The sequence below is a fragment of the Hippocampus comes genome, unplaced genomic scaffold (assembly GCF_001891065.2).
Source record: "Hippocampus comes isolate QL1 unplaced genomic scaffold, H_comes_QL1_v1.1 scaffold91, whole genome shotgun sequence".
In the NCBI taxonomy this organism is placed as follows: domain Eukaryota; kingdom Metazoa; phylum Chordata; class Actinopteri; order Syngnathiformes; family Syngnathidae; genus Hippocampus; species Hippocampus comes.
In genome coordinates this window covers 1,900,142-1,922,777 of record NW_017805034.1, presented here as the reverse complement: position 1 = coordinate 1,922,777, position 22,636 = coordinate 1,900,142, and the positions used below count along the sequence as shown (strand labels likewise).

The 22,636-nt window shown below is 42.3% G+C and overlaps 2 protein-coding genes across 6 annotated transcripts in view; one reads left to right on the top strand and one right to left on the bottom strand.

Moving 5' to 3' along the window:
- The window catches only part of slc39a11 (solute carrier family 39, member 11), a 62,275-nt gene that overhangs the window by 26,623 nt on the left and 13,016 nt on the right, over positions 1-22,636 (bottom strand). For 2 of the 5 annotated variants that reach the window (XM_019863501.1, XM_019863502.1), the window contains exons 1-4: positions 8,573-8,666; positions 7,267-7,387; positions 6,787-6,825; positions 2,461-2,619 (exon numbers count right to left, since the gene is read on the bottom strand). In XM_019863501.1, coding sequence (XP_019719060.1) covers positions 2,461-2,619; positions 6,787-6,825; positions 7,267-7,374 — 306 coding nt within the window. In that variant the 5' untranslated portion in view covers positions 7,375-7,387; positions 8,573-8,666. The other 3 variants (XM_019863504.1, XM_019863503.1, XM_019863505.1) reach the window with 3 other exon arrangements.
- LOC109512032 (somatostatin receptor type 5) lies at positions 9,795-12,553 on the top strand. Its single transcript, XM_019863506.1, has one exon. It carries the CDS (start codon positions 11,439-11,441, stop codon positions 12,435-12,437), a length of 999 nt encoding a protein of 332 aa, XP_019719065.1. The 5' UTR covers positions 9,795-11,438; the 3' UTR covers positions 12,438-12,553.

Below are 22,636 nucleotides of genomic sequence, written 5' to 3'. Positions count from 1 at the left end.
GTAAAAAAAAAAAAAAAAAAAAATCCATACTGTGAGCAGGACATGGACAAGGAAGAGGTTAGGGAAAGTTACAGGTGTCTCTGCACTCACCATCAACCAATCATTCCATGATGCTATCTGTCCTTTTCACCCCCACTTGTTAACTCCTAACCCTGCTTTTTGTCCCCTTATCGACTACCCTTCTCACAATCTCTCTTTTTCTCCTCAAAGAGTTCTTTTCATTCGGCTCTGGTGTTTGTTGAGGAACCAGTAAAATTGGCCACCAGCAGCTGTCCAAACACCGATGGCACCATTTGTGTTTGTGTTCAAGACCCCCCGACGTTCCCAGTTGATTTCATGCTTGCGATTATCACAGCTCAACATTTCCCTTACAGTCACCATGGAACCAGGTAAAGAAAGAGCAGATAAAGAAGAAAAATGAGCCAAGAATATGAAGACGAATGAAAAGGGAAGAGGGCTCGCAGCTCATGAGGTAACGAGGAGAAAACATGAGTTAATAAGAGTTCTATCTTAGGAGGACTTTAAAAATGCTTTATTGCTGAGAACGAGTAAAATAGGACCACCAACTCTGGTTACAGTACCACTTCAAGTCAAGCATGTTATGTTTGAATTGCAAAACAAAAAAATTCTATTTGAGATTCATCCTAAGTCCACATGATTGCTTGCAGAGTACAATTTAGTACGATCTACAAGGGACAATACGCTCTTACCGACTGTGCTTTTTCAGTTTGGCAGATGAAAAGCAGTCCCACGCAGTGGTAGTAACAAATATACTCTATGCATGTGCTACAACTGCGTGGCTTTGTTGAAAAAAAAGTCATTGGCCTGGCAGCAGTCCAGACCTGTCTCCCATTGAAAATATGAGGCACATTATGAAGTGCAAAATAGGACAATAGAAACGCCGGACGGATGAGCATCTGAAACACCAAGACCCATTTAAAAATATTGAAAATCCCGAGGGATGCCTACTTTTTCCAAGTTAATTTCTGGTACTGTAAATATGCGAGTGTCAAAATAAAACTAATCCGCATAACAAACAAAAATGCATACACGATCAATGGGAAGAATGTTTCTCTACTTTGAATAAGGGATCCCATTGTCCTCCAGCCGCCAGTGTCATTTGGTACATTTGATAAGCGTGTATGACAGTGATGTGTCAGACGCTCCTTCAGATGCAATTTGTGTCATTGCTCCTGTCCTAACATGACCACAGAAGCTCAAGGCAACAGCTGTTCTCTGCTACACTGACCAGTTCATGTTTCACTGCCATATTGTGGTCAAGCCTGGTCTAACCCTTGCGCCCTCCTTCATATTTCTGAAACAAGTATTTTAACAGGGTCCTAGTTGAGGAACCAGACAAAGCACGGCCAAAGGGGCCCATTAGGATGAAAAAATTTTGGACTTTGTTTTCCCGTGACTGGATGTGGGTCATCGAAGCCCCCTCTGGAGCCAGGTCTGTGGGTGAAGCTCGGTTGTGAGCGCCAGGTGGTCCACCCACACAACCTCAAAAGGCAAGGTGGGTCTCCCTTTCTATGGGATCACCACCTGGGGGCAATAGACTCTGGCTCTAGGGACGTGGAACCAAATGGGCTTTCACTTATCGCGCTTTTCTACCTTCAAGGTTCTCAAAGCCCTTCAACACTGTCTCCTCATTCAACTATTTATAACACAGCAACTGTCCACTCTACCACCTGCGCCAAGCCGCCACCTTCTCTGCGGAGATCTCTGTGGAGATCATGGATTTCCCAAGCTCCTTTTAGAACAACCTGTTAGTACAGGATGTTCTTTGCTGGTTCCACAGCAGCGATCGAGCGCACAAGATCCATCAATAGAATTGAGTCTTACCCCAGAGGCCAACAATGCTACTGTACGAACAAACAAGAAAACAAACCACTTATTACAACATTGGCTCAATTCAATATTCCCCACTGTCAAAATCTGATTTAAGTGCCCATCTTTTGCATTCACTGCAGCTTACTGAGCATTTGCACTACAAGTGGATGGAAACACTCCTATATTAAGACTATTTGTCTGGATGAGCAAAACTGCAGAAGATATCGAGCAAGGACGCTTGTATACAACATGGGGGACATTTTAATCTATTGATAATGGGAATCTCAGCAGGCATTTGGCCATGTGTGCGGTTTGGTATCAATCAAGCCTGCTGTGACAACATCTGCTCAAGAGCAACTAACAGGGCCGAACTTCAGGAAAAAAAACAAAACAATCCCGGTGTGTACAGTCAATAATAAGTTGACAACCGTTTCAGTAAGTCAAAAAAAATTTTTTTTTGAAATTCAAATACTTTCATGAACCTTTATCATTTGCACTGACAAAAAGCGTGTTTGGTTTTGTTTTACATATACTGCAAATGTGTACCTATTCCTTCAAGGTTTTTTGTTTTTTTTTAATTCTGTCCTTGACTCGGTGCATGTATCAGTTATGAGATGAGATTCTTACCAGGAAGGGCAAGGCCACGTCAGCGAAGTAAACAAAAGCAGCCCCGAGTATGAAGCCGATGGCCACGGGCAGAAAAGCAAATGAGCCGTACTTCCCAGAATCCTCGGCCATGTCGATTGCTGGAGCCAGCAATGACCAATAGGAAGCGGCCAACATCACCTAAGTGAGGACAAAAACGGCAAAGGAAAGGACAAAGTCAAGAAAGTGTACAACTCGTCTTGACAATAAATTGATTGGAACAAAAACAAGAATTAAAAAGGCCGTTGACGCTTCAGATTAGAAAAGGCAAAGCTCAGCATGACATCTTCAGCATGTTCGACTTTTCATCGTGTACTATTAATGTCAACGAGGGTATAGTCTCTCTGAACACATTTGATGTCATATTTTTAGTGACATAAAACACCCACATCTTTTTTTTAATCGGCACATTTAAAATTAAAATCAGCTGCTTGATCAAGGGGCATTGCTGCCTTCAGGTTTGTCTTCAGAACGTGGAAAAAGACAACGCCACTGGGTTGACATCAAGTGACTCACTTGCCCATGGAAAAAAAATAATAATATATGCGTCTCGAAGTATTTAACATATAAATGAAAAGACCTTTTTTTTTTTAAACCCTTCTATGTACCCTGTAACCTGATAACATGATAAGCTGTCCACTGCAGTAACCGCTGTCCCTCAAAGGGTTAACATATCCAGTTATGGTGGAACGGCCGCTTGATTTATGTTTCTTTTTTTTTTTTTGGTCCAATCCTGCATTTTTTTTTCCACAATTTTTTTTTTCTTTCAACGGAGTTTCAATTTTTCGTCAATTTTCGATATTCGCCGTCGGCCTTGGGTCCCTACCCCCCGGGCAAGTAGCGTCGGTCCACTGTACACAGACGAGCACTGAGACTTCCCTCCTCCATTTTTCATCAGTATTGCTGCTCTCATCCTACAAGCTTCCTGTCGCCCTCCTGCAAGCCTATGGATGAGGACCAAGCACAGCAAGAGGGGGCCTGCTGAGACGTGATGTGAAAAAATTTCCAACGGCAACAGGCTCAAAACAAAATTGGAAAAAAAAAAACAAACAAAAAACAACATGCGACGTTGCCTCAAAGATGAAGTGTTGCATCAAAGGCCACCGCTGCCAGCTATGCTGCATTCAATATTGATTCCGCCGCCGTTGTCTTGCGAAAAAACACAAACATTCTTTTTCTGATATGGGCAAATGAACATTTTTGATTCAATGTGGCCAGTTTGTCTCACTAATTTAACCTTTACACATCAAGTTGATGACCACAGGATTCTTGCCTCAGTGGGAGGGAAAAAAAAAAAAACGAACAAGCCGAACAAAAGTCCGAAATATCCTTGAAAATAAGAATGAATATACAAAAAAAATCAACAACTGTGACTGAGAGTATGGAGGTTTTATCAAAAATGTGAAAACCACAAGGAACAAACAACAACATGAAAGGCATGTTAGATGAAAACCAGAAAAACTTGCCTCGGAATGACTGATTCATCTGACATATCGGGAACACCCAGAGCCTCAGTCCCCCATTTTATTTTCCCCTCCTGCCTTTTGATTGTGTTTTGGCCGAGGATTAATCTGGCAAGACTGACAAGGTGGCGAAAAAAAAAAAAAACTTGATAATCCACCGGATTGGCAGATAACATTGCTGAACAGATATCCAGACCAACTGAAGCGAGCTCAGACGATAAGAGCCTTGGATGGTAAGCACATTGCATGACTCATCACTGCACTACTTGATCCGTCTCTCTTAACCTGGTGTTCCCGCTGATGTGGAACAGGGTCAACGTGGACTCATCAGACCATGACATTGCGGTGACCCAAACTCCATGTTCCTTTGCAAATTGAAGCAATTTTTCACAAGAGTCTTCCTGATGAGTGGGTGTCTGAAGGATACGCAGCCGTTTACGCCTAATAACTTCTTTTCATGTTGCACATGTACAAATCCTCTTTTTTTTTATCATGGCGATATACAGGATATTGATCCTGTCATGAGGCGAAAGAAGCATAGTGTTGATGACGAGCATGACAATAACTTGACCGCCTGACCTCAATCAAAGTGGGCAGATTTATGAGAGTTGACTTTTTTTTTTTTTTGCAGTGGCGAATGTCTCTTTAGACTTGCATAAGAATGGTCAATTATTTCCTAAAATATTTACTGTCATATCTGGAGCAAATGAATTCACTTTACATTTTTTTTTAGACTGGAGTCTAGAAGGAGTTCAGCAAGTGAGTTATTCTCAAGGTGCTCAATTTTGTATTCGTAGAGGTAAACGTGATGTGTTTGCTCATCTGTTCATTTGGATCCCTGAGAGGAAACACATTTCTAATTTGAGTGTTGAGCCGAGTGATCAACGAAATCCAACTATCCATCTATTTTCTGACCAGCTTATGCTCACAAGGGTTGCGGGGCGTGCTGGAACCTATCCCAGCCGTCTTTGGGCATGAGGCGGGGGACACCCTGAACTGGTTACCAGCCAATCGCAGGGCACACATAGATGAACAACCATCGGCGCTCACAATCATACGTAGGGGCAAATTTAGAGTGTTCCATTAACCTGCCATGCAAGTATTTGGAATGTGGGAGGAAAAAGGAGTACCCGGAGAAAACCCATGCAGGTATGCATTCCAACATTTACAGGTGAATGCAATGTCACCTCTAAGCTTTAGAATGCACATGTCCAACTGTCAAATGTTTCAGCAATTTTTGGACAAGTTCCTGTTCTCTAATGCCGAGCTTAACGGTAAAAATTCGCAACAGCCGTTTGATCCTTGAATCAACCGATAAAAATGTCCAGGTTCAATTCGAGCTGATGTTGACGCCGCAACTCATCATTTCCTTTGGGAAAAAAATATTTGGGAATCAGATCAAACCAGAAGTCAACCAGTGACCTGTAACAGAGTGGCCATCACAGAGTCGAGACATCAATGCAGTTGGGAAGCTTTACAATTTTACGCTGAACAAGACTATACAACTGCATGACGCCGACACATGCAGCCATTTAGAAGAAAACATCTTTATCAAAGATTGATGCAACTCTAAATGGAATAAATGACATTGTTTAACCTTAACAGGATCGAAGCTGTAGGCAATTAAATTGAGTTTAAAATTTGGTGTGACATCTTCTGTTGCCAAGCAGAGTAATATCACTGGGACCAATCTCAAGCAAAATCGACAGTGGATGATTCTTTTTTCTTTTTTTTTCCAGCTACTGAAAACGCTAACCGTAAAATAACATCAAATACAAGGAAACCACATCACAAATTTTGTTGCTTATTAAAATTCATCACTGAGAACTATATCGATGTGTATTAAACATATTCGAGGATGTAATCAGAAGAAAAGGGGATGCGACTTTAATTAGGCTGCTGCTCCATCATGATCAGCCAACTACCGGTAATCAGGGCCAGTCGTCAAAAAATCCGGATAATTACTGTACATTAGAACGAGAGTCAGCAATTGCAATCCAAGATTCCCCACACGACTAGATAATACCTCCCAACTTATTAAAAAGCTTTGACGCGAGTTTACGGTCCATATCAACCCAAGTGCCAGCTCATCCCACCTATTTGGTACTAGAAGGGAGTAATTCACTGGAGCAACGGGAGCATTCGCTCTACGCGCAGGTTTCCTCTCACAAAGTAACAGTTACAAAACACAGATCTATGGAGGACACTCATTTGGCTACGTTGACCTCAATAATCTCAAACTCTCAGGCGCAGTTTGTGTGTTCTTGCTTGCTGAGTGGTGGGAGAACACAGATTTAGAAATCAAGAGCAGTACACCAAAAAAAAAAAAAAAGTAATATTTTTCTCCATTTAAAACAGTGTCCAGATGTCCTAATTCAACGTGTCCTTATCAATCTTTGCGCAAAATACAATGAGGACAAAGAATCAAATTAAGCGTAAATAATACCGCGGTTGCAATCACGTGCTTCGTGGAGGGAAGCGCAATTGTGTTTCATGGAAATGAGCCACCGCTCACCGAGCCTTCTTGTGCCTTGTCGGGTAAAGAAAGGGTTTGACGATGAAAATTACAAGCAAGGGTGGTACGGGGACACTGCAACTCGGCGAGCAGCTACTTATTCGAAAAACATCACAGATGGTGAAAAAAAAAAAAGCGAGTTGGAATAAAGCAACATTTTAACTAGTGGAGACAGCCCTTCAAACATCATTTACTTGGTTGTCTTAAGTTCACAATTAAGCGCTCGGCAAGCCCTCCGGTGATCTATCTGCGTAAACAAGCAATTTAAAAGTCTTTTTTCCCTTTCCAATTACAAATAACAATAATTGAAGAGAAAAGACAGAAACTCACCCCCGCAGCAAATCCTAAACTTCCATCCAAGATGTGCTTCTGTAGAAGGCAGAAAAGAGGGATTTTAATGACGTGAAGTCTGTGTTCATGAATATCGGTCATGTTCACAGTTTTATAAATTAAAGATATCGCTGGTCTCGAGCAGAATCTTCCCATCATTAAAAAAAAAAAGCATATGTTTGCTGAGCTATGAAAATTCCATCTTGGTCAATAATTTCAAACAATGACAGACCCATCGCGAATGACCAATAGTCTTGATTTGTGGAAAAACAGGAAATTGACACAATTTGGACAGTGGACAGTAGACTGCGTACGATCACAGCAGCATGCAGACACTTGCCAATTTTTACCTTGGATGTGTGAGGATGCTGACATTTTAAAATTTCGTTCAGATCAAAATCAGTCCGCGTGTAACCATCTTCAACGAAAATGTTTAAGGTGTGCATTGAAAATGAGGAGAAATGGGTTCACTGAACTCACCTGTCGACCGGAGAAAACGAATACCATAGCAGCCCCAGCAGCGGTGAGGCCCCAGGTAAACAGAGTCCCCAGCAGCGCCTGTGCCACAGGGGAGTAGCCTTCTATCATCGTGCCACCACACCTGGGACACACACAAAAATATATATTAAAAAAAAAAAAACACAGAAGGAATGAGTGGCTATTTTAAAGTAAAGTAAAATATATGACAACATGATACATGAAGCATGATCAGTCAGTTGAAGGCAACACAACTTTTCAGATTTTATCATTGTCACCGTTACCCATAGAGAACAAAACACAAGGAAGATGGTGGCACGAGACACCTTAAGTCAACAAAATGTTTCAGGTTTGGTTACTCGTCTGTTTGTTTCTGCACACAGCAAAGACCTAAAGGCAGTTGAACCCTGTTTGCTCTGGATTATACAGTAGTGCCCTTGGCTTCTTCTTTTTTTTTTTTTTTAAACGTGCATTTTCCATGGGCCAAACGGTTCGAATTAAATAATCACTTCTCAATCATCAGCGATAGGAGTTTGAAATATCCAAATGACGAAAGAGCATACTCTAAATAATGTTTTAATTTATTTGAATAGGTTCCAAATTGTGCTCGTTTAGTGCTGATTACAATAATGAAGCACACAGTGAACATCAATGATGAGTGGATCAAAATTAACATCCAAACTAGTTTGGGAGTTTTTCTGTTTTTGGTTGTATCACTTAAACTAAGTTACAATTTTGACAAATTAGTTGGTCCACATACAAATCAGAGTAAATGTCATCGTGTGTGATCTACAAATGAAGTGTTATATTATTCCCAAAACGATCGTTGCTGAAATCCTTCTCAAGAACTAGGACCTTGTAATTGGAAAAAGCGGATTCGAAATAATATCAACCATTTGCCTGGCAACAGTAAACATATCTCCAGCTGCTTCAGGTATGCTACTATCGTATCTGCTTCGGAATCGAGCGATAGCTGGCGATAAAAATGTAGTCGAAACATTTCATTCATACTCCTACTCTTGCAAAGAAAACATCAAGCCTATTCAGTGTGATTTAATCCCATAGCATGTCGCAAATGCACACAGAATAAAGAATGTATCGTTTCATAAACAACGTATTCATTGCAGATAAATGGAAATCAAACATCAATACTGCTCGACGTCAACTTATATGCAACATTACTGCACAGTGTATACGGTCAGAACTCGGCTTCCTCAATCTTTTGACAATGGGTACTTCTTTTAAAACGTATGCAAAAGCTTTAGACATGCATTATTGCTATTTTTGTCGAAAAAGTTACACTTCTCACCTACTGGCTTCCAAATTGACTTCGTTTCCCCTATATTTACTTCCTACTTCCCGGTACACGTGTCTTTGACATGTAGCCCCGCCCTTTAATGCATTTGATTGGTCAAATGAATATGACGTCGTCATGACACATCCCGATTTTTAAAGGAACATGACACTCACAGAACTTTAACAATAACAATTATTATTATCATTATATTATAAATTATCGTGATTATCATTATGATTATTATTTTAATATGAGTATATGATTTCCAATAAATGTTCTTAAATAATCAGAAATGCCCCAAAACATAAATATATTACATTTTCTACAACTAATGCAATCAACTTGAATATAAGCTGTACCTTATTATTAAAATTACTTATGAGCATTCAGGGGGCTGGTGTGGAGGACACATAGATTTTTGCTAAAACTAAGTTCACAGGTCAAATAGTTCCGCATGAGATCTGATCCAAATATAATGTCTTTACACCTTAAACATTGATCTGAACATAATTTTGCAGCGGGTTACTATGCTTGGTGGATTTGTTTGTTTGTTTGTTTCTTGAACATAGAAGCAGATAACAGAAATTTGGCAGGAAGTGAAGGGAAGTTTAACTCAACTCAACTCAAAATACACATACTATATGCTAACTAACCCTTATCAAGGCATGCATTTGAATCGACGTGTGAAGCGCAGTGAGGTTAATTGTTGGTGAGGCGCTGCACTTGGGAGTCTGATTAAAAAAAAAAAAAAAATTGTGTCTTACATTGTTATGAAGTCGCCACTTAATTAGCAGTCAGGCTCAGTTTGAAAAACTAGCCTGATCTTTGAAACAAATCTTTAAGCTCGGTGTTGTTCTACCTTTTGTCATTCTATCAAGTTTCAAATGGTAGACTCGTTTTAAGAAATATTTAGTGTTACATATAATATCTTCCGTGGTTGATTTCATTCGGAGAACATTGTTTTATGAGAATGAACAGAGACACATTTGATTCGAAGGGCGGCGAGCTACCTGTATTTCTCTACATAGTAGAATGGCAGCAGTGAATAAAATATGTCGGCTAAAACAGTAAATATTTCGGAATATTTAGAAATTACGAATAAGATTCAGCAACAGTTGGAATTTCTTTTCCTGAAATGTCATCACCATAAATTTCAACGCACGGTAGCATCAGCGCTGCGCAAGCTTTTATAGATCGGAATGAACAACAAAACAATGAAAATATCTCTTCAGCAACAACATTACACACATGGAAAGCGAACTCGCATGAAAATTTGCGGTTGACCTTGTGTTGTTTTCAGCTAAATCTGCAAATTGCTTTTTCCACCTCTTCCCATCTGGAAACACAACGTGATCACCATTTGATGAATACATCAGATGTTCATGTGATTATGATTCTATTTGCAAAATGTCACCGGCATACAAATTAAGGAAGGAATATGGGTTTTTTTTTCTCCTTTGATTAATGAAACAGACTTTAATCTCAACCTTTGCCGGTGTCTTCCTTTGCTGCAGGCTGTGTTCTAAAAGCATGAGATGAATGCCAGAATGACACCAAAGTGAAATATCGCCCATGAAATATGAAGCACCTCCACAGTGTTTTGCGGGATGATTAATAGGGGATATCGAGGTGGGCCACATTGTATGAAATGTTGGCAGCAAAGCCACGGCCTAATCAGCGTCAACTCCAAAGGCATTTTTTTCCTCACTTCACTGGAACTTGTTGCCGGTTCGGAAAAACGTCTCCATAAATCTTCTGATGAATGAGCCCCCGAGACGGTTTAGAGAAGTGTTAAGTGTCTTTGGAATCGCATCCCATTCTGGATAAACACTTACGGCATGGGAAATAATTGGCCGGCTCGGTTATTTTGTGGAATTTAGATGGGCGGACACTCCAGAGGATTTCTGGGGGTATTCCAGCTATGCGTGTCAGAGTGGCAACAGGATGGAGGTCATCGCTCATTCATGGTCTTTAATCGTAGCCCCCCCCCCCCTTTACTTTTCACTTCCTCTGCTTGTGGCCATCCTTTCCCGAACCGCTCATATCGACACGGTTTTAGAACATCCCCACCCCCCCAAGCAAAACAACACAAGGCGGTCAAAGACGCAAGAAAACGGCATCCCATGTCAAATGTCACGACAACAAAAAGTCCTGAGAAAACAGACGCGAGACACTTCGTTCCCGCGTGGGGATTTACTCGAGTGAGCTCGCGATGGTATCTATGTGTGCGTGTGCCCCCCCACAACCCCGCGCCCCCAGCCTAAAGCTATGAGCTTAAGGGGTGGAGTGCATGGAGACATAATAGATAGAAGGGAGGCTGTGTGTGAAGTAAACAGAAGCAGAGGGAGGACAAGGGGGGGAAAAAAAAAAGTTATGAAAACAAGAGTATGGGAGCAGATGGGTTTTACCTTGGAAACAAGCATTACAGCAGAGAACCTAGGGGGGGGGCTCAGGGGGGGCTTCAGCCAAGCTGGACTTTATCACAGCCTCTGGAGACTGATGAACAAGGGGGTGGACGAGTTCCAGGCACACACAAGCACACAGCAGCGCTCGTCACACACCGTGGGGGGAAGATATATAAAAAGAGCTCCCAGGGAGAAAGTGCGGCCAGTGAAGCATCCGTCCTGTTCATTTGAAGGGTGTTCACGCAAAGGCCCTTGGGTGCTGCGGACGAGTATACGTTTTTCTTTTTGGGGAAAAAAAATAAAAGCGGCGAGCGGATGAGGGGATGCTGAAGAGTAGCCAAAGCTTGATTTGATCTTTTTTTTTTTTCCTTTGGGTCTTTCACCTTCCATCTGAGTGCTTTCTATTTTGAGAGGTGAGAGAAAGTTATGCAGGCGCGCTGACGGCGACGACTTGGGTTTTCGTTTCACGCAGAATGGAAGCGGATATCGACAACTGGACTTCTGTGGATGAACGCTTTGACTTCAAGGAGCGTATTGATGGTTTCGGTGTCCTCATGGCCATTCTCTATCTTGCGGTGTGCATCGCGGGGCTCGCCGGGAACTCGCTGGTTATCGTCGCCGTTTTGAAACTGGACAAAATGTCGTCGGCCACCACGGTGTACATTTTCAACCTGGCGCTCGCCGACGGACTCTTCATGGTCGGGCTCCCGTTTATCGCGAGTCAGAACTTTCTGAGCCGCTGGCTGTTTGGCGACGCGGCGTGCAAAGTGGTCATGGTGCTGGACGGCATCAACCAGTTCACCAGCGTCTTCTGTCTGACCGTGATGAGCATCGACCGCTACATGGCGCTGGCCGACCCACTAAGGTTCGCCTCCTGGAGGACGCCACGTTGCGCCAAGATCGTTTCGGCCTTCTTGTGGCTTTTTTCCATCCTCGCCATCCTCCCCATGGCGCTTCATTTCTCTGCGGATCGAGGCCTGTGCATCCCGGACCTCGTTTCGGAAATGTGGTGGCTGGGCGTCCTGTCTTACACCTTCGTCTTGGGTTTTGCGTTGCCGTTCACCATCATGAGCGCCTCGTATACGGCCTTGCTGCTCACCCTGAGGTCACAGCGGCTCCGGGCCACCGTGGCCGATCGTGAGAATCGCCGGCCGGAGCGGCAGGTCACCAAAATGGTGGTGGCCGTGGTGGTCGTGTTCGCTTTGTGCTGGTTGCCGTTTTACACCGTCAACTTTTGCTCCATGTATCAATCCAACCCTAACTTTGCGCGGGTGTTCGAGTTCTTGGTCTTGCTGTCGTATTCGTGGAGCTGCGCCAACCCCATCCTCTACACCTGCCTCTCGGAGACCTTCAGGAAGCACTTCCGGGCGCTCCTCTGTTCGGGCGCCAAGTCTTCTCCCAGCATGCAATGCAACACCGAGCAGTATGACCTAAATGTCACAGGATTGCAGGATGTCACTATTCTGGCATAGGGAGACGATGTCCAAACTACTCCATTTCTTGTAATGTACAACTGTGCACACATTTGAGAGTGAGTATTAAAAAAAATATATATATATATATATATATATATATATATATGCCTCCAAGAAGGAAACCATGCATTGTTTGTTTCATTTGTTGGCAATCTCCACAGTTGGCATTTTAATTGTGTCATTTGGGGATTTTCGGGTTGGCTCACAAACCTAATCAGCGGGATGTAGATTCTGTTCAATATAAGGTGACGAAATAGCTTTATAAATAACGCCGAGCATTTCCAAGAATTGTTAAAAATACAGTTAAACACAAGCCACATTCCAATTTGACGTTGAGGAATTTATGTTTCACACTTCTAACACTTATAATTCCTCCTTGGGTTCTGTTGGACTTCGGCTCATTGTGTCATCTGCTTCATAAAAATTCTTCCCATAATTCCATGCACTTGGAGGCAGTGCATTCTGCTGCTTCTCCAGTTAAACTGCATTTTTGGGTGACAGCGAGTGTGTTAAATGATGAATGTGCCCCTAAATCGAGAGTGGGGAACTTTTCACACGCATGCGTTCACACACGTGCGCATTGGGAACGGTCGCATTGTGACATTTTGTGGATTAAAAAAATAAATAAATAATAAAAATCTTACTGCACATTGTTTTAAATGACACATGCAAAAACTGAACAATACTTTATAATGGCTTTTTTTTTTCCCCCTCAAAAGATTGTGCGAAAATGAAGTCAAACGGGAACACGGAGCGTGTCGGTCATTTAATGAATGAAATGTGAGTGACAATCGGTATTATTTGAATGAAAAAAAACCCAGATGTGAGATTGTTTGCTATGATCAGATTTTTTTTTCTTAATCATTATGTAAATATGGATTGGGATTTATATTCACGGTTTCTCATCTGATATACCGGTAGTTGTTTTTTTTTTTTTTTCTCCAGTCATTTTATTATATTTTGTGAATAAAGTCTGTTTCTTGCAAAGCACATTAAGAGTACTTCGAGAATAATTTATGACTTATTGCAAATAGCATGTCAGTCCATTCACAAAGGCGCACATGATACTTGGCAAATGGGTCTGTTCATTCATATCCATACATTAGGCAAACAGCTGCGGGCACCCGCAGCGGCTCCTCTTGTTGTATGTTGTCTGTTTAATAAGAGGGAGGAAATTTCAACCACATACAGCACATTTGACAATAAAGTTGTACTTGACTTGACTTTTAACTCCAGAAGGATAAGTTTGCACTGCAGAAGTTAGTCCCGTGGTAAGAAAAAAAAAAAAGAACGAATCCTTGAACATTCAAAGTGATGGCAGAAGATCCTTGACCCAAAAGTGGAGGATGGATTTAAGTCGAATTAAGCAACATTTCCAAAGGGAATCAAGAGAGATTCTATTTTCCACTGACATGTTGATTTAACTCATGGCCACTAGCCTGAGGCAAAAACCTCGGCCCTCCATCCTGTGCCAGAACGTTGTCATTAATATTCAGGTATCATATCTTCAGCTGGAAGAGAACCCTCCACATAGTTAACGGAAATGGAACTATGAAATCTTGTTTGAAAAATACAAAAATCTGGCTGTGGCAACACTTGACACCTTTGCACGACGTGATTCGGCAGCAACAGTTCTTCCGTCACTGATCAAGACTGACAGACTCATCTCAAAAGGGAAAACGGTACGCAGGTTTGGACGAGCAAGCTCAGGGTCGTCATCGCCGTCTGCTTTTTGCACTTCACCCTCGAGACACACTCTGCGAACCGGAAATTCTGCGATCCGAGACCCACTTGTGCGGAGCTGCTTATTCTGTAAAAGCGCGACGAAACCTTTCTTCCACCTCTTCAAAGTCTCAAAAAGCACAGAGGAGCTGACGACAAGGGAAATTTCACTGACGGCCGAAGAGGAGGAGGCCGAGTGTAGCGGTGTGAGTTTCATAGTTGATATCAATGGCGGAGCTTCTTTTTCAGTGGCTTTCTTCCGAGACAATAACCTCACGCGGATGAATGCGTGATGGTACACTTTTGTTTGTAGAATATGAATAAAACACTCAAACAGAGTCATGGTTTTAAGTATTCATGACATCCCTGTCATGAATCCTATTACGACCCTTGCTGTTTAAATATACATAGCGTTAGCATGCTAGCATCTTATCCCGCATTCTGCTCGATCCAGTTTTGAGGAGACTGGTGAAAGGTCCACAATAGCGGCGGATGTCTAATTTTTGTTTGGATTATTAATGATATTGTAAGATCGGATATTTTGAGATGACGATGAGCGTCACCGGTTTATTTGGAGACGGGTGCGCGAGAGATAATCTGACACACATCTGAATAACAGCTGAAAGCTAAAAATGAAGGATCAACCAAACTTTTTACGAGTGGATATAAGGACACATTTTGCACGATCGGATTCAAGCCTATTGCACAAAAACTAAAGCCCTTGTCGAAAAGGCTATTCCGAAAGGCGAAATATTGCAAATCAACACTCCTTGAGGAAGCTGGAGCCGTGATATCAGATCTCATTTCAGAACCACTTCACACGAAAGGTCCGACTGTCGATGTAATGTAATCATAGATAGAAAGACCCACTCCTGAACCAGAACGTGTTGTTCGGTCGTCTTACCAGCGCGTCCACATTCGTGGACGGCCTCAAATAAGTGTGATGATTTGGGGTTTGCGTGGAGGAGTTCGGAGGATCCACATGGAGGGAAGCAGGGAAACAAGGCTCTCAAAAGTATTTAACCCTTTCACGCACGACATACGGTGATAATATTTTGATCGCGCTTTCATTTTTGTTCCCGCTGTATTTTAACACCGCTGATGGTGTTAACTGTCTTTTAGCTTTCGCCAGCCGATGCGTGCCGCCTAGCAAACAGATGACTGATCATTTTTCACTGACAAAGAGGAGCAGGGCAGATGTGTGGGCGTATCTTTATAAGAGAGCAGATGGAAAATGGATTAAAGATAATTACGTATGCAGAGTATGGAAGAAAACGATTCCACACAGGAAGACCACAGCCCGGATTTGAACCCCAAACCTCAGACTTGTGAGGCGGGGTGTGCCTGCCTACCGACGCTACATCATTGTCGTGTTTCCATTTAACCCTTTCATGCACTCTGTAACTTGATAACATAATAAGCTGTCCACTGTCGTAACTGCTGTCCCTCAAAGAGTTAAATTGTATCCTTATGTCCAGTGCACAAATTTGTGTCAACAGAAATACTGCATGCGATGATTTAATATTTACATGCGTGATGAATTCGAGCAGACATAAAAATGACTGACAGAATTCAACGCTTATCGATGGACTCTGCCGTGGTGACGACCATGCAGCGTCTCTCGGGAAGGAAGCACAACCGATGCGGGCAGTTTAATCTCCTGACCGAAAAGCACATCGAGACGTTCCTTCAATCACCTCTGATTAAATCCGTCGGGCCGTGATATATTGCTCCGCTGCAAAGCTCGACATTGTTCAAAAGTGTCGACAGGTACGTGCGGGTCCTTATTAAAGCCACCCGGGCACGACTTCTGTTTATGGGTCTCATTTGTGGGATAAAATGCCAGATGCTAAGTACCTGAGAGTTCCCTCGATGAAGAATATGAACGCATGAGGGAGGGTGACGTGGCAAAATGTGTTTATTAGTGTGTCGAAATGTCTGGAGTTGCTCAGAACATGATTAGCGGCCCAGCATTAAAGGTCAAAGTTAATTAACATAATCCTCGATCTTTGTGACCTTCTTTGAGTCAGTGTTTCCATTTCTTCCTCCTCCTTCTCTTTTCTTCCGGCTATCTATTCACAATATTCCCACAAATCCGCTTTGTCATTTGTTTCGATCCAACATTCACACTGCGCAACGTGCTACTGACAGATGACTGGATCATAAAATTTTAAAAGTCTGGCTCGCCGTCGCATTGTCGTAAAGGATGATGACGAAGGGTAATGCCGGTCATAAGAATCCAATTCACGATTTGTCCTTTGCGGTTGTTAATTTCGGAGTAGTTCGTCAGCTGCTTAATGGGCAAGATATTTAAGATGTTTATGGATGATAAAGCAAATTTTAAAATTTTATCTTGTAAGATACAGGACACGTGTTTTTTATTTCTTATGACGAGTTGACAATAAAAAAAAGTCTATTGCATTCTTATTATTATTATTATGGGGTTGTGTCAAGTTCATGCTGCGTATGGAAAATATCTTCCAAATGTCACCCAAACACCAGATGGTTTACTTCAGCAGTGTGAGTGTTTCACAAATCCATCTGGGATTTAAAAAAAAAAAAATTTTGTTTTTATTACATTTGAGGGTATAGCGAGATCATCAAGTAACAGAGCAGACCGACTTCCTGATTCTATCAGCGGTATGAATGCAGATAAGATGTGGGCCGCACTATGGGGATAAGGGTGAGCTCATTTGTGTGCCAAAAGCATCGCGCGTTATTACAGCCTGTCAGGAAAAAGCCCGTGTGGCAGTATCGGTTTAGGGAAAAAAAAACAAAAAAAAAAAAACAAAGAGCACGTGTATTTCCGCCCTTTGGCGAATTAACGAATGCAAGGTCGCGATAATTGCGGCCGAGAACTCATTGAGTTTGATGGGAGAGGTTATTGCAAGCTGGAGGCGAGTGTGTCACGGGGTTCACGTTTGAACGAGGAGTGAACGGTGGAAGCGTGAAAATGGTAACTCGTGGATCTGATCCGTACATTTCGCACATTGACTTAGCGTTTGACTTTGAAATCAATATAGTCTGACAAATTGCGGTGGAAACTCAATTCTCTCATTTGTCGTCAGTCAACCGGCAGTTTTTCCCGATAATGTGTCGGTGAGCGAGCTGTTCTGCATTTCACTGTTACGTACTTTCATGATGCAACAATATACAGTAGTGATATTTAAAAAATTAAATAAAGAACCCAAAAGGCCCTATTTTTCACAAGCAAATCTAGCTCAAAGTCCAGTCTAATTCTGCGCATTAGTGGATTTGTCTTTTGGTATTTTCATCGCAAACCAAGTTAGAAATGGGTGCTTGCCCCGTTGTGGGAGTGAACACAGCCGACTTGATTCCCGGCCAATTGAAGCGGTTCCACTTATTCAATTTGAATTCAGGCTACATGAGATTGGAGCGCGCAAATTATATGAATTAAGAAGGAACTGCAAGAAAATCTCCACCTGCATGACGATGCAAAAGTTGGCCGCTGGGAAGTGGGCACTTCCACCTTGATCGCTATTGTCATATTGACGAGACCATCCAGCCTCATGGGTGCCTCCCGCAATTTCAGCGAGCGCTCAGCATTTGACCATATTTCAACAGGAAAGAGGAAGTTCAACCTGAATTTATCTTTTTGTATATTCGAATTAAAAATGACTCACCAGGCGTCTCAAACAAGCCAGAAATTACAGTGCATTAGTTTTAAAGCAGCTGATTGAATTAAGATTAAAAACAAAAAAAAAGAATTGAACTGTAGTACGACTTAGCGCGCGCGGTCTGCCTAAATTAGTTTATGCCTCCGACCATAATTATTAAGTAGAAAATTTCATCTGTAATTACAATCAGCATCACAGCGAATGATTTTGAACTACGTGGCATTGGAAATAAACCATCCCAAATGGTTTCCAACCAAAAGAGTCAGAGACACCATCTTTATTTTTTTTTCCTCCCCCGAACAGCCACAAAAGAGAGATTTGTTTATTTTGCGCATGTGCCCTCAGTCTTCAATCCTACTGTGATGTATTGCGCTCATGAGAATAAACTAGTAATTACTTGAACACCTAAAGGCGAAAAAAAAAAAAGGGAAAAAAAAGACTCGATTTTACACACATGTCAGTGTGATGAAATAATGCGTAAAAGGCTGTAAATCTCCTGAGAATCCAATGTAGATATTTTACTCTGTCAGCCAAAAGTTCCGGAGCCATTTTTCTTTTTTGTTTGTTTTAATGAACCCGAGCCAAACATTTTACTCATTATTCAACAGAGCGGCACTTGACATCGATACATTTATCACAGGTGTTTATTTTCGGTTTCCACCTTTATTTTGGAACTTCAGTTCATGTTTGTGATCCGAAAGTTGTTTTTTTTTTTTTTTTTTGCATATCTGGATTGAGCTCTACAATGTAGCCGATCGGTTTCTGCTCGAAAGCGGAACTTTCGTGAGACACAATAGTTGCCCCAACAAAGTCGGTCTTCAGCTTGAATGCGACTCCTCACTTCAAGCGCAATAGAGCGGATCTTTAGGGATTCATGTGTAGCATGTCTCTCAAAAAAAGACACTCACGGTTGGTCTGGGGACTCGGCTATCATACTACTATTTGTCAAATGTTTCAAGTTGCATCAAGACGACAAATGTGTTTTATTTTGAAAAATGCCAAGGGAGAGGATATTCCACTGCTGACATGATTAATTTTTTTTTTCCAGACCTATTCAAATAACTGTCAAGTCGTCAAGATCACTGGAATCCCATCGCGTGTATTTGCCTCAGGCTGGTTCTGATGCTTAAGGTCACTCGTGACGTTCAAGGTTCACGTGCAGTATGACATGACTTCAGATCGATACATTCTATCGACAGCATCTCCATTCGAGATCACCCGCATCTTCAGTTACAATTTGTTTTGTCGTAAAATATCTCAAGTAATAAAAAAAGCTGGTGCTGGAGCTTATCGGCAGCTGTCTTCGGGCAGCCGTCGGGGGGGGGACACCCTGAACGGGTTGCCAGCCAATCGCAGGGCAGGCACACAAAGACGAACAACCAACCGCGCTCACAATCACACCTAGCGACAATTTAGAATGTTCCATTAACCTGCCATGCATGTTTTTCGAAACAGGAATACCCGGAGAAAAGCCACGCAGGCACAAGGGGAACACCCAAACTCCACACAGGAAGGCCGGAACCGGAATCGAACCCTGCAACCTCTGCACCGGACGTGCTAACTTGTCGACCTTCGTGCCGCCCCCAGAAGAATAAATATCAATACACAATACAATGTCAAAAGTCTGACGACATTTGATGACCAACAAGTGATTATTTTAATTTTTCATGAGCACTTATTTAGTCATTGGAGGCAAAAATTTGTGATAACATCTGCAACACCTCATGCAATGAGATAAAAAGCTCTTCGACCGCGACATGTTTTGAACCTTTTCGGACCAATTCGATGTTCTTGTTTGGTTGCGTGTGTTTGCGCGAGCATGCTGGGCCATCACCTGGTGCAAAGGTGCAGATAAATCAAATCCCAGTGAGCATTTCACAACAATCATCGTGTCAAGGTCTTGCAGCAGCATCGTATCAGTCACACTTTGAGCCTGTGCTTTTTTTTTTTTTTTTTGCGCTTGGTTTGTCAAGTGCCGTGAAATGTGCGCGAGGCTGCTCGGGAGAAAACACAAGAGGCGAAGTCAAGGAGCAGATGAAACAGACGCGAGGAGTCACGCTGGGAACAGAAAGTCAGGCACGTTTTGGCCCGAGCGCTCGTCTGTCGTCGCTTTCCCTCTTGGTAACAACTTGTCTGCGAGGTGACGACAATTAGAATCAGCACAACAAGCGGCCGCTCTGATTCGGAGGAATAAACATCCAAATGGGAAAAGAAAAAAATAGGTCACTCAGTCAATGTTTTCTCGCAGCAAAAGGTTGAGGAGAGCCGTCATCTTTCATTTCAGCGACGATGCTGTCAACGTTTTGTGTTGCTGTTTCGCTGTCATCTTCAAAAGCGGCAGGAAAAGTGCGAGAAGCTTTCATGTAGTCGGCCTTTCATCCCGATCCGAAATGGACTTTCTGGCACTACAGTTCCTTTGTATTGACTCAGATCTCAATCTTTCCAAAAAAAAAAAAAAGTTGAGGGCCAAATTTGGGCCAAGAAGAAAGTCTCAGCTTCACCCCCGCTGAGGCTGTCAGTTTTAAAAAGCATCATCAAGACAGCCCTTGCTTTTACCTAACTGCTACTCTCACGGCCTCTGTCAGCGGGCTTGACTCGGAATGTTGCTAGCATGCTGTGCTAACTGTCTTGGATAGCTGCTATAGTGGCACCTCTACTTCCGAACATTTTTTCATACAAAATTTTCAAGTTACGAAACGCCTCAACGGGATAATACTGCCTCGTTACGAAAGAAATTTCAAGATACGAAAGGTAAAAAATAAAGTATGGGCTGCTACTCGCAGCTCAGAGTTTCCTGAATGCAACAAACTTTGAGCTGCTCTGCCATTGGCTATTATCGAGCATCATTCTGGCATCCCATTGGCTAAGAGGGACCTCTACCGAATGTGTAGATAGATCGATAGATGTGTGTCGATACAGCGTCCTCATCATTCACCCTTCGGGCTTTGAGGCCTTAAGATAGTTTTACGTAAATGTGAATCACCCAGAAAAAGTGTTCACCAGTCGGGCGCTCGCTCACTATGCTGATGTTTGCCTTGGAACGTTTTCAAAAGATTGTTAAAAGCCGACAAAAGCAAACGTCCTTGGATCAGTTCTCGACAAAACACCAGGCAAAAACCACTTGTGAGAGAGAACATGAACTAAAGAGGGCAAAAAACGATGAGATTATGCACAACTCTCATTTATTGTGCAATAATCTAATTGTAACGTGTATCTCTTCTATATTTTGATTTATTTTTATGCTCTATCAAACATTTCTGTCTGAATTTTGGGGGGTCTTGGAACAGATTACGGCTTTTACATGGAAAACGCGTCTCTACTTACATTTTCAAGTTAAGAAATTGCTTCCAGAACTAATTAATTTCTTAAGTAGAGGTACCGCTGTATTTTGTTTGAAATGTTTGCTTCTTCGCGGCACGTCGGACAAATGGTTAGGCCATTCGCCACACAGTTCTGAAGTCGATGCGATTGGCTGGCAACCACACCCACATCGGGATTTGTGATCGTCAATATTGGACAGATAACATTTGTGATTTTCAGCGTGACCGACTGTTTCCCCAATCTGATCTATTGCCATGAGTCGCACGAGGCAGGTGACACTTGTCTGGCCTCTTTTGCACCTCTGGAATGTATTTTATTTATTTTTTTGAATTATGACCACTACTACTACTACAACTCCTGTCATATTTGACATCAGTATGATGTGGAACTCACATCAACCAAAGCTGAACGTTTTCCAGCTTGTTGACTGCTTCTCAGCAGCTAGTTGACTGCCGACCTCACTTGACCCAGAACTAATAACCCTCGCAAACTGGCTACTGATTTACAATGGAGGGGGTTGTGTGCTCACTATCTGAACCTTTTAATATCTCCTCCATCATATAGTGGATGACTATCCCCCGTCCCCGGGTGAGATGAAATCAACTCATATTGGACATAAATAAAGCATGAAACTTGGATACGACGTCGTCCGGCATTAAAAATAGCGGCACTTAAGATTTTCTCATGCAGCTTGATCGCAAGTCATCGAAGACATCCTCGAAATGCACTTCCTTCTGGCATGTCACACGAGTGCACCAAAATATATATTTTGAGAGGACAGATTGATCGCGGTGTGCTTGTCGCACATGACATCCTTTTCGCCTAAAAACTGCCGCATCCCAACGTTCTGTTCGGAAAGTGGCACAAGTTCACATCAAATCTGGAGAGGAAAATGCCGACACGCTTTTTAGGATGCTTATTCTCTTGACTTGAGCACAAACCACAAAATATGTTCGTCATTGTGGTAAACAAGCCATTGCTCAGCCTCCACATTTATTGACTATAAAATAAAAAAAAAGGTAAAATTTTGATGGAAAGGCGGTAATGTGGTCATGATGCTATGGCATATCCCCAAAGGGACGTTGTGTGCATCTAGTCAGATTAGTTTTTGATGCTTAAAGGCATTTTGTCCCGACCATACACATTTTTCCCCAGCTTTTAAGACTCCTAAGATAACAATCAAATCAAACTCTTAACAGCATCTTAGATCATATGGGCCCCCACCCCCCAAAATGCCCATTTTGACAAAGGGGTGGAAAATACTGATAAGCTCATCCAAAATCGCGTCTGCCAAACAAGCAAAATTGCACTTTTTTTTTTCATGCACGCGCGATGTGATAAAACCTGAGCTGAATTGTGATGACAATGACTTTGCGTCAGGTGCAAATTAGCACGCAAATAGGTGCAATTATAGCGTTGGAAAATTAAGAGACGACATGCATTCAAAATGATTGTTATTCATCAAAGGGATTTTTCAGCGACTCGATTATCTAACGACTGATTTGGAGCCAGTCA

Bases quoted from the DNA above. Each gene is read 5' to 3' on its own strand.
- LOC109512032 (XM_019863506.1), top strand. From the start codon at position 11,439: ATGGAAGCGGATATCGACAACTGGACTTCTGTGGATGAACGCTTTGAC.